Source organism: Anguilla anguilla, chromosome 9 (assembly GCF_013347855.1).
Source record: "Anguilla anguilla isolate fAngAng1 chromosome 9, fAngAng1.pri, whole genome shotgun sequence".
NCBI lineage: Eukaryota > Metazoa > Chordata > Actinopteri > Anguilliformes > Anguillidae > Anguilla > Anguilla anguilla.
In genome coordinates, this window is record NC_049209.1 from 620,934 (window position 1) to 632,742 (window position 11,809).

An 11,809-nucleotide genomic window follows, 5' to 3' on the forward strand; every position below is an offset into this window, starting at 1 on the left:
ATCTCCTGAGGGAATCACCTGCTAGTCACCTTCAGGAAATTAAGCGACACTCCCTGGTTTTATAGCCTTACTGTATGTACGCAAGTAGAACTGATACTTTGGCTCTTGGTTATCACAGTTAACGCACTCCTGTCCTCGCTGGTCTGGAAACATTAGTCAGGCAGGGCTTTATTGCTCATTCAGATAAAGGGCAGATTAACCAGCGAATGCACTCTGATCTTTACTGCATTCTGAGCAGCCACAGATAAGCTAAATGAACCTGAAGCGATCGCCTGAGAGCCGATCTGATCAGAAGTGCAGCCTCAGCAGCTTCCTGTTTGAGCAGGACAGAGGGGCGTGCGGCGAACGTCACTCAGCCGGGTCAGGTGCATCCTGCAGTGCTAAAACAAGCGCTCTCACGGCACGTGCTTCCATGTCCCCAGCTGCACAAACCCCTTCCTGTAGCGTTCCTGTAGCGACTGGATCCACGTGAGCGGTCTTCCTAGTTTTATTCACGAAGCAACTGCTTAAGGTCTTAAAATGGAAAATGACCGCAGTGAAATAGACAAGTTTTTGTCTGGTTCATAGTTCCCATCTGCACGTGATCGAAAGACCAAACTTCCTGTAAGATCTTGAGACGTCAGGGTTTTTCACCAAATGCACAATGTCGCAACACTAGAAAACCCACAAAGTGCCAAATGTATGTGTGCGCGCTCATTTAAACAGAAAACACTGTTCCTAGGCAACAGCACCCCCCACCCCCATCTGCAATAATGTGTGTGGTTATTCACAGTAAACTTCTAGACAAAAAATCAAACAGCCACAAGTAGATAAAAAATCCTTTGTTGGCATATTTTCATGATTACACTTCTGCCCACTGAACACTCACCCGACTTTACTGCCACTTATTTACAATACAAAAATAAGACCCTCCGCCATCAGCATGTCTGCACACGCAATAGTAGGGTGCCCCCCCCAAAAAAAATACAGACTTAAGCAAGGGGTGAGAAGTTTTAAAAGATCAAAACAAGTTTAAAAAAAAAAAAAAAAAAAAAGGGATGTTGAACAGTCTGCGTCGGCCATGACCACTGAGAAGTGGCCCCCCCCCCACGAGAACCGAAACAAACGCAGCTCTGAAGAGAAGAGTGGGGGGTGGGGGGGGACTCCTCCGGGCCGACGTCTGTACAGCTGTGCGCTGCGACGCGCTCACGCTCTCCTCATGGAGGCTAACAGTCCAGAGCGTTCCGCTACGCCGCGTCGCCACGGTCAGTCACATGACCTCACTCGCTCTCCGCCTCCTTCTGCTTCTTTTTCTTCTTCTTCTTCTTGACGCTCTCCCCGGCCTGCACACCGGAAAGCACCACATTAAGAAAGGCCAGATCTAAGCCCGTGACTGACTGCACGCGTGCGGGGCGCGGGTGTCGGGGACTCCAGGAGCCAGTGCGGGACGAGCCCACGCTGGACTGAGCTGCAGCCCCCTGTGATGTAGCAGACTGACTCCCTCTAACGCCACTCACACAGGCAGGAGAGGGATAACCGTCTGCGGCAGCACGTCATATCCATAACCAACCACCCACCCCACACCTCATATCCATAACCAACCACCCCGCACGTCATATCCATAAGCCCCCACCCACCACGTCATAAACATAACCACCCAAACCCCCCACACGTCATATTCATAACCCTAACCACCCACAAGTCATATCCATAACCCCAACTGCCCACCCAGCACGTCACATCCATAACCACCCACCCCACATATCCATAACCACACACCCCCCACACGTCATTTCCTAACCCGCCACCCAACACCTCGAACCCCTGCCCACCTCTGTCGTGGTCTCTGCAGCTGCCTCCTCTGTTGCCTCTTCAGTTGCCTCTTCAGTTTTCAGCTTCTTCTCTTTCTTCTTTTTCTTCTTCTCCTTCTTGATCTCTCCGTCAGACTTGGGAGTGCTGGGCACCGAGGCGGCAGGTGTGGCCGCAGGTGAGCCTGCGTCACTGTCGCTGTCACTGGCCTCTCGCTTCCGCTGATAAACAAACGAGTCTGTCAGTCACTCGAGCCAGCACAGCCATTTAACACTGGACCCAGTGCCAGCACAGCCATTTAACACTGGACCCAGTGCCAACACAGCCATTCAACACTGGACCCAGTGCACACACAGCCATTCAACACTGGACCCAGTGCAAACACAGCCATTCAACACTGGACCCAGTGCAAACACAGCCATTCAACACTGGACCCAGTGCACACACAGCCATTCAACACTGGACCCAGTGCAAACACAGCCATTCAACACTGGACCCAGTGCACACACAGCCATTCAACACTGGACCCAGTGCACACACAGCCATTCAACACTGGACCCAGTGGAAACACTGGACAGTGAGCGTTTTGGGGCCACCCACAGGGCAGCCATTGCCATGGTTGAAATGGGCAGGTCACACCTGAGGAGCCCTTCCTGCTCACCTTGGGGGGCTGTGCAGTCTGTGGGGCGGCAGCAGCTGGCTTTGGTGTGCTGAAATAAGATTAAACTTAAAAATTAGTCTCTACTTCTCTCTCAGAACTCAAACACAGCAAAACAAAAGTCTGCATTTCACACTTTCTTCATTCCAGAACAAGGGTGAGGAAAACTAAACCATGAAACACCACATGTTTAATACATCTGCATGTTCTCTAACCCACCACTATGGGGCAGCAGAGGCACACTGAGGGGACCGTCTTCTACTGATACAGGCAATGTACACAAAAATCAGAAGTCCAACTTGCACTGAATGCTCTGTGAACACGTCTGAAATCTGCGAGTTGATTTTGCAGACTGACTCCCTCTAAAGTCACAGAGACAGAAAAGGGATAACTGTCTGCGGGTACAGAACTCTACCTCGCCACCTCCCCAAACCCCCGCCATCCTACCCCTGCTAGGACTCTCTCTGTCCCCAAACCCCCTCCCAGGACCCCCTCCAGACCCAAACCCCGGCCGTTCAGCGCACGCACCTGTAGTCCACATAGCCCTCCTTCCAGTCAGACGGGGTGCTGCCGTTGGGCTTCCCGTGTTTGTCCAGCAGACCCTTCTGGATCATCATCTTCTTCTGACTGGCCTGGGAGGGAAGTGCAGTATAACGGGTAAGGAGCTGGTCTGGTAACCTAAAGGTCACAGGTTCAATTCCCAGACAGGACACTGCCATTGTACCCTTGAGCAAGGTACTTAACCAGCATTGCTTCAGTACATATCCAGCTGTATGAATGGACACAATGTAAATGCTACGTAAATGTTGACTAAGTCGCTCTGGATAAGAGCGTCTGCTAAATGCCTGTGATGTAAAGACTGCCTCAGCACAAAAGCTGTCAACTACGGTATACAATCTGTTCAGTTTAACAACACGTCCAATAAAACTTTACATGCAACAATAACCAGCAGGCGAGCAAAATGGCGGCTGTCCGTACCTTTGGTCCCAGCCCCCACTTGCGAGGGTAGGTGTCGCGCTCCATGATGACCCTCTTGATCTTGGCCACCACGCCGTGGTCACAGGTAGAGATCACCGCCGTGGTCATCAGGGCGATGGCTGAGGGGACCAAAGTCAGTCTGAGTCAGAAACACCGCCAGCGCTACTCTACAACAGGGCGGGCAAACCGCAGGGGTTGCAGGTTTAACTCCAGTCCTGGAGGGCCGCAGGGTCTGCAGGTTTAGCTCCAGTACTGGAGGGCCGCAGGGTCTGCAGGTGTCCAGGACTGGAGCTTGGCCCCATACTCTACACCTGCTCTGCACAGCCATCAGTCAGGGGTGATAGATCACTGGTCATCTTTGCACTGAGTGCTACTGCAGTCTACTTCACATCATGTGGCTGGCAGAACAGGTCTGGATCGTGGTGAGAGGCGTGCCAGCCTTACCCAGACAGATGGCCTCTCCCTTCGTGGTGATGATGACGATCTCCTGGTTCACCTCGATCCCGTCCTCGTACCTCAGGACGCCCGGCAGCATGATCTTAGCGCCGTAGCAGATGGCATTCACCTGCAGGTCAAAGCAAGAGTCACTCCACATCCTGAAAGCAGCGTCAACAGCACACCCCTCCACCCATCTCTCAGACCTGAGCAGGACCTGGCGGCGTGCCTGGCCCCCCCTCCCCCCCAACTGCCCCAGCCCACTCACCGCACTGCCCCCCCACTGCCCCAGCCCACTCACCGCACTGCCCCCCCACTGCCCCAGCCCACTCACCGCACTGCCCCAGCCCACTCACCGCACTGCCCCAGCCCACTCACCCCACTGCCCCAGCCCACTCACCGCACTGCCCCAGCCCACTCACCGCACTGCCCCCCCACTGCCCCAGCCCACTCACCCCACTGCCCCAGCCCACTCACCGCACTGCCCCAGCCCACTCACCGCACTGCCCCAGCCCACTCACCGCACTGCCCCAGCCCACTCACCGCACTGCCCCCCCACTGCCCCAGCCCACTCACCGCACTGCCCCAGCCCACTCACCGCACTGCCCCCCCACTGCCCCAGCCCACTCACCGCACTGCCCCAGCCCACTCACCGCACTGCCCCCCCACTGCCCCAGCCCACTCACCGCACTGCCCCCCCACTGCCCCAGCCCACTCACCGCACTGCCCCAGCCCACTCACCGCACTGCCCCCCCACTGCCCCAGCCCACTCACCGCAGTCCCCCCACTGCCCCAGCCCACTCACCGCAGTCCCCCCACTGCCCCAGCCCACTCACCGCAGTCCCCCCACTGCCCCAGCCCACTCACCGCAGTCCCCCCACTGCCCCAGCCCACTCACCGCAGTCCCCCCACTGCCCCAGCCCACTCACCGCAGTCCCCCCACTGCCCCAGCCCACTCACCGCACTGCCCCAGCCCACTCACCCCACTGCCCCAGCCCACTCACCGCACTGCCCCCCCACTGCCCCAGCCCACTCACCGCACTGTCCTTCATGACGATGCGCTTGTGGGACACCAGCAGCTTCTCCAGGGGATAGATGACCCGCCGGAGGTAGGTCTCGTCCTTGTTGTGGTCGAACTGCCACTGGGCGTCCAGCACGTCGTGCATCGTCACCATGTTGTCCTGGGACAGGAGGAGAAGGGGGGCATTAGGAGTGAATCCTGAGCAAACTGAGCTCAGGCCAGTGTGTTAAATGCAGTTAAATCACAGAAACATGACCGCAAAAACGCATGTAGGCAGGAGTGGGGCAAAATGGCGCAGACGACTACTTCACCAACAAACCCTGCACTCCAGCCATCTCCTGTGCCAAAGTTAAATTACCAGGACCGGGGAGAACGCCCAGAACTGAACTCAACACTTTGGACCAAATAACCAGAGCAGCAGCACCACCAGGAGAACAGCGCGGGACCCTTACCCGTTCACCCAAAACTCCGGAGCGCACCCTCCTCAGCTCCTGCATCTGCCCCCCCACGCCCAGCAGCAGCCCCAGGTGCACGCACAGCGTCCGGATGTAGGTCCCGGCCTCACAGCTCACCCAGAAAATGCCTGAGGAACAGAAGCAGAAGCCAGCCTCATTCCCGACACCAGCGCCAAAGGCATCACAGCAACAGCACTCAATGGACTCGGATACTCATTCATGTTATGTCTGTAAACACATTACTTACATCAACTACATCTGATCCTCTTACTTTCCCTCCTATATTAACTTTTCAGTAACGCCAGCAAACTACCAGGTCTCTAATTACAGTGCTTTCCAAATTTCCCAGCGATGAGAGAAAATTAGACCAATCAGATCTCGGCTTGGCTCAGGTCAGGGTCTTCTAATCAGGCAAGGCAGACAGCACATTTGTGAGCTCTTACCCAGCATGCTCTGGGGCGTCCTACTCTGAGCACTTACCCAGCATGCTCTGGGGGTGGTGCTCTGAGCACTTACCCAGCATGCTCTGGGGGTGGTGCTCTGAGCTCTTACCCAGCATGCTGTGGGGGTCACTCAGCTCTTACCCAGTCTCCTCTCGGGGTCGTACTCGATGAGCTTGCTCTCGTAGATGGTGCGCACCCTCAGCTGCCTCTTCACCGCGGCGATGAGGGGGGGTCTCTGGAACAGGGCCCCCGTCAGCGTCTCCAGACCCTGGAGCCAAAGGACAGAGAGTTAGGCCGGCCTCACCACCCCCCCACCCCACACACACGTCTGTATGTGATCAGCAGGCTGCCCACCCCCCCCCACCCCACCACACATGTCTGTATGTGATCAGCAGGCTGCTCTCGTCTTGCTCTTGCAGGCCTGCTCCACCCGCCCACAGCCACCTGCACCAGTAAAACACTGAGGCAGCAGCCGGGGGGCAGGAGAAGGGGGGCTGAGGTCCAGAACAGACCACAGCGCCCCCTACAGCCTGCAGCACTCAGAGAATGGATAAACAGCTTCATCACTTCACATACTTTACACACATTCAGCTCAGGCTTTTAAACTATTCCACAGCAATCCAAGCAGTTTCACAGGAGTAAAGACATCCAAGGCATGGTAAGATCTACCATAACATTATAAAAAAGCGCTAAGTACTGAGCAGGGTACAGCGTGGCACACACGTGGCACAGCTTGGCACGGCACACTTACCCTGGCTAACTGGTGCTCGTTCTCAAGCGCATTGTGCAGCCGAACAATTCCCACATACTCTTTGCCTGGAAGAGACAAGAGCAGTCAGGAGGGGCCGCGTTTACTGTGTGCAAGACTGCAGAGAGGGGGGGCCCCACACGGGGGGGGGGGGGTTGAGGCTTACCTGCGCTCTGCTGGGACTTGACCAGGCGGGTGGCCCGGTCCACACACACGATCAGGCAGCCCGTCACCTTGGGGTCCAGCGTGCCGCTGTGCCCCGTCTTCTCCACCCGCAGGATGCGCCGGATCCAGGCCACCACCTCGTGGGAGGACGGGTTGGCCGGCTTGTCCAGGTTAATGAACCCGGACCTGCAGGGCACACATTACCAGGGGGGGGGGGGTTAGGTACAGCATGCCTACAACACGAGGCCATCCAAATCCCCTTTGTGGTGTAGCCATCAGAAAAGGGTGATAGATAACTGGTCATCTTCGCACAAAAGTGCTCAAATTATCTCAGTTCATCATGTGGCTGTCCGGTACATATTACCAGGGCAAAGGTACGCCACATTTTAGCAGAAATGTTACCTGACATAGTCCTGGATGGTCCTCTTCAGAGGGTTTGATCCATTTGGAAGAGGGGTGTAATGAGCTGTCCTAATGTTTAGCTTGTCAAAGTTCTGCACAGACAAAAATCAAAACGGCTCCAGTTAAGGAGGACCCTTCAGACTCAGCGCCACACGTTCCCACATGTCATGCGTTTGCACAACACAAGTCTGTGATCAGGAGTTTACACTCGTCTTTGCGATTGCTACACCCACTATCCCCGCCCTGGCCCCCGCCCCCAGCCACAGAACCCCCAGTAAAACACTGGAGGTACGCAGTGGGGGGGGCAGCCAAAACGCTCGGGCCTAGAACAGACCCGAACACTGCAGAGAGCAGGCGAGCAGCACTCAGAGAATGGATAAACACCTTCATCATTTCACACACGGCTCCCCCTAGTGGAGAGAGGATGAACAACCGGTTAAAGAAATGTGGATTAAAAATACCTTCAGCAGCAGAGGCCACTGAGATGTGTCCAGGCTGGCAACCTTAGACTCCGGTTTGATGAGAAAATCACCCGTTTCCTGGATGTCCTGCAGTGCACAAGGAGGAAACTGCATTAACACACTCAATTCCCACAAAAGCACAACCAATCACTTCATCTGTGACCCCGTTAGGCATCCCCACCTCAACCTCGTACCTCCATATTTATATCAATTAATACCCAGGTTTAAAAAAACATAACACCTAATGGATATATAAGCAGGTCATAATCCAATCCTTTTATTCCAGTCAAGAGTGGAAAAGGCTAAAAACCGTGATCTGCCAAGTACGAAAATACAAAATGGCAGAGACAGATTAAATGTCATTTAGTCGATATCTGGGTGTTAAGTTAAGGTTCCAACAGCATAAGAACAGCGCCTTACCCCCACTTCATCATCAGCCACTTTCTTTTCCTTCTTCTTCTTGTGCTTCTTCGCTGAGGCAACTAGGAAGAGAGGGGAATTTGCGCGGCTAAGTCCATCAGTCATGCAGCAGCACGTGGGACTTCTGCTGCCCTGACCCACGAGCAGTACGCACAGAGGGCGGCCTAGCTCAAGTACACAGGTCACTTGGTCTTCAAAACAAATATCCTGTAAGCCGTTAGGACAGGGCAGCCCAGCAGCACGCGGCTTGTGCCAATCCAAGTGCAACGCGGGTTTTATCATTTAACAACGAGACGTACTTACGCTATCAACTTAATGGATATTAAGTGCACGGTCTGGCATCGTAAAAAGTTACTTTCAAGTGGAAGTAGACTACAAGATGAGTGTTGCAGTGAGCGGGTAATATTATTAGCATGGATATTCGACATCCGGTGTGTAGATAATTCACCGACAAATGCCCTTATCCCGCTACCAACAACCACGTGGCAGGTTCTGCAAGCACGTGGGGAACTGCGGCTACCGCTAGCTAGCCGATAGCTATACTGTACGCCCATTCTGTCAAGTAATATGTGCGAACAGCGTTTCGGATTTTTCCCCCCCCGATTTACTAAACTGATGTTAGTTCATATAGCAAACTTAGCCAGTCCAGCGTTATAGTTATTTGGCGCGCCACAAAGTTTCACGACCGTTGTATCGTTAATGAGTGGGTATAATTTTGGTTAAAAACAGAATACAACAAATAAGACAACTAACAAATTAGATAATGGGACAGGGCCCGCAAGCTCCACGACCAATACCTAAAGAGAAAACAACAAATGTGTAATCTAAGAGTTAGCCCTCGCAAGCTACCTAGTTGTGATTGGCGATTTAGCTATATATGCAGACTGTTACATCAAGAAGCACTAAACCTAAACATACCCTACACGATTTAAAGAAAATGTCAGTTAGACTGCTAGACGATAGTTCACTAGGTAAATACAACGTTTGTGTCCAACTGGATTTCTTTTACCCAGTATCGTTAGCCGGGTTTTCACCCACGCTGCCATACCATTTTACCCCCGTAAAGCCAGGTACGTATATCTTGAAACCACATACATTCCTACACAATTAAATGCATGTGATTTTAGCTAGCTATTTTAGTTAACTTAAAATATACACCATTGTAGATGAGTACATTTGCATGAAATGTCTTGCTACAAAGTTAAAACGGGAAAATACACGCAGACTTACTCTCTCCGTCCGCCATCTTCACAGTGCGACTCTGGAAAGAGGAGACACGTGGGTACATCTGCGCATGCCTATTTTCAGGACATCCCGAACCAACATACCGCGAGACATCGCTATCAGAAGCGTCACAGGAATATTTACCATTTCCCTTTTCGACGAGTGGGGGTGCTATTGTCAAACTAGAGGGACTTCCTTTGGTTGGCTGTTATTCATCGTATGAAGTAGAGAACTGTATAAAAAATGTCTGTGGTTATAAACCATCATCATTTTACGGATTGCGTCATGGATGATCAATTCAACGATAAAAAAATAAGACGGTTCCCTTTTCAACCCTGATATGAACCTCAGATAGACCTTATTGAGGCTTTCAGCAGCAGAGTATATTTACGATCTAAATACTTTTAATCATTTGCGAACACTGCATATTGATTTAAAATTGGTTTGGTGGATTCAGGATGAGAACACAGTGGCAAGTCATAAAGAGTATCTTTTATTTTATTGACAAAATATAAAATACATTGGCGTATTGTTGTGATTATTATTTTATATAGCACAAGCTTCTTCCATCTTGGATTTTACCAGAAGACGTTGATCTATTTTGATAGATACCACTTAAACACAACATAGACCAAACCAATCCATTGGATAACCTGAAAATAAGCCCATTACATAAATATACAGCCAACGTTCATAATATTTTAATGGGTTATGGTGGATGAACCATGCCTGAGAGCAACCTAACTGAACCCTCACCGTTAAATGACTGAGGTAACACCGGTTGCTAAGATACTAGTACAGTATTAATCCGTTTTGCCCCAGAAAAAGCACATGAGGTGGTACAGCTTTTTTTTAAATGGTTTTACCCTTTGAATCTCAATAGAAGTGCACAGTAAGTACATAAGTAAACCTTTAGTTATACAGAACTGTTTGAAACATACAGTTACAGCAATGCGCTTTGCAATGGTAACTAGTAATAAAAAAGATTAGATAAAAACACAAATCGGCCAAATGCTGGGAATACAAATGTGTTTTTAGATGCTTTTTGGAAATTTAAAAGTATTCCACCAGTCTGAGGCTTTGGCTGAGGCTGTTTTGTAGTCTGGGGGCCCGGACAGCAAAGGTCACCTTTTAAATTAAGGTGAGTCCTTGAAACAGCAAAGGGACCGTTCTCAGAACACCGCAGAGACTTTGAGATACTGTCAGGGGGCGACAGCTCAGTTATAAACAATGGTGCCTGGCCATGCACTGCCTTATGAGTTACTAAAATAAATTCAAAGTCCTATAATTAATAGCCAGCTAATGGAGGGAGGCCAGAATTGGCACGTGACCTACATCTGCCCTTGGTTTAAAGCCCTGCTGCAGCATCTTGAACCAGCTGTAACCTGGTGATGCAGATTGGTTCAGGCGTGTAAACAAGGCACTGCAATAGACTAGGCATGATCAAACAGAAGCAGGAATAATTCTCTTTAAACCCTAGAAAGATAGAAAATTGTACCTTTATTTCAGCCTTGAACAGTGCAATCAACTTTCACTGAAAATGTGTACAGTTCCTTCAGAAAATATTCATCCCCTTGAATTTCTTCATGTTTTTCTTGTTACACCTTAACATTTTAATGCAGTCTTATGTTTTCTCTTCACCAAGTCAAAATTTATAATGCAAAAACACATTTTTATTCAACAGTTTTTCCAGAAATCAAAATTTGACATTTCTCATTTGCAAAGTTTTTCATTGGTTATTTCTCTGACAATTGCCTATGTCTGGTCACATGGTTTGGTAGATCAGGCAGATCTTGGGAGAGTCTCAGTTGTGCAATACTTTTCCATTCTAATTACAAAAGAACAAAAGACTTAAGAGAAGCTTTGCCAATCTTTTTATAACCTTCTCCAGCTTTTTGCCACCTGATAACTCAATCGCAAAGATCCACAGGCAATTTCTTGGCCTTTTATGAATGGACATCTGATTTACTGTTTAAGTTGAGACCTCCCAGTGTCTCTGGTATTTATTCTGCAAACCTGAAACCCAACACAAGTGGAGCTCCTTAAGGTATTTAGAGCGAGAGTGCACATGGCCAAATTTAGGGCGGGCATACTTATCAATTAAGTCATTTTTAACATAATTCTGAGATACCCAAATAGTTTATTTAATGTTGAGAATTATAGAGACATACTAACATTGGAGTAGGAGGGGGAAAATCCAATTAAATTTGGATTTTTAAACAGCAAAACAAAAAACAATCAAATGTGGGTGAGACCCCTCTGAAAGCAGAGTAGGCCGAGTGCCACTGATCAGACGGCCTCGATCAGAATAAGCCACATTACAGTTAACCAGCTCAGAAATTATATACGGGAGTGTAGCACAGTGGGTAAGGAACTAGACTTGTAACCGAAAGGTCGCAGGTTCGATTCCCGGGTAGGACACTGCCGTTGTACCCTTGAGCAAGGTACTTAACTGAAATTGCTTCAGTATATATCCAGCTGTATAAATGGATACAATGTAAAATGCTATGTAAAAAAAGTTATGTAAGTCGCTCTGGATAAGAGCGTCTGCTAAATGCCTGTAATGTAATGTAATGTAATGTGTCAGGATTTGTGATTTCAAGCATGAAAA

The 11,809-nt window shown here is 50.3% G+C and overlaps 1 protein-coding gene and 4 non-coding genes across 5 annotated transcripts; all 5 read right to left on the bottom strand.

The window, feature by feature from the left end:
• Positions 1-806: 806 nt before the first annotated feature.
• Positions 807-9,265, bottom strand: dkc1 (dyskeratosis congenita 1, dyskerin). The gene is made up of 15 exons (XM_035433547.1): positions 9,205-9,265; positions 7,975-8,036; positions 7,555-7,641; positions 7,094-7,185; positions 6,693-6,877; positions 6,530-6,594; positions 5,920-6,046; positions 5,333-5,463; positions 4,897-5,040; positions 3,869-3,989; positions 3,425-3,543; positions 2,975-3,078; positions 2,450-2,498; positions 1,812-2,009; positions 807-1,322 (listed from the first exon to the last, which is right to left on the bottom strand). The coding sequence occupies exons 1-15, from the start codon at positions 9,260-9,262 to the stop codon at positions 1,260-1,262; spliced, it is 1,605 nt and encodes a 534-aa protein (XP_035289438.1). The 5' UTR covers positions 9,263-9,265; the 3' UTR covers positions 807-1,259.
• On the bottom strand, positions 3,747-3,823 carry LOC118236797. Its single transcript, XR_004767081.1, has one exon. It is a non-coding gene; the product is annotated as a small nucleolar RNA SNORD83 (small nucleolar RNA).
• LOC118236809 lies at positions 5,146-5,282 on the bottom strand. Its single transcript, XR_004767092.1, has one exon. It is a non-coding gene; the product is annotated as a small nucleolar RNA SNORA36 family (small nucleolar RNA).
• On the bottom strand, positions 6,962-7,038 carry LOC118236798. Its single transcript, XR_004767082.1, has one exon. It is a non-coding gene; the product is annotated as a small nucleolar RNA SNORD83 (small nucleolar RNA).
• Positions 7,284-7,491, bottom strand: LOC118236817. Its single transcript, XR_004767100.1, has one exon. It is a non-coding gene; the product is annotated as a small nucleolar RNA SNORD17 (small nucleolar RNA).
• Positions 9,266-11,809: the final 2,544 nt, after the last annotated feature.

What these genes read in the sequence shown, in the direction of transcription:
- dkc1 (XM_035433547.1), bottom strand. Translation starts at nt 9,262, where the DNA reads ATGTACCCACGTGTCTCCTCTTTCCAGAGTCGCACTGTGAAGATGGCG. An exon ending in ACGAGCACCAGTTAGCCAGG is followed by an intron (nt 6,047 to 6,529) that starts GTAAGTGTGCCG and finishes CTTTGGCTCCAG; the next exon opens with GGTCTGGAGACGCTGACGGG. An exon ending in CGACCCCGAGAGGAGACTGG is followed by an intron (nt 5,464 to 5,919) that starts GTAAGAGCTGAG and finishes TCTGTTCCTCAG; the next exon opens with GCATTTTCTGGGTGAGCTGT.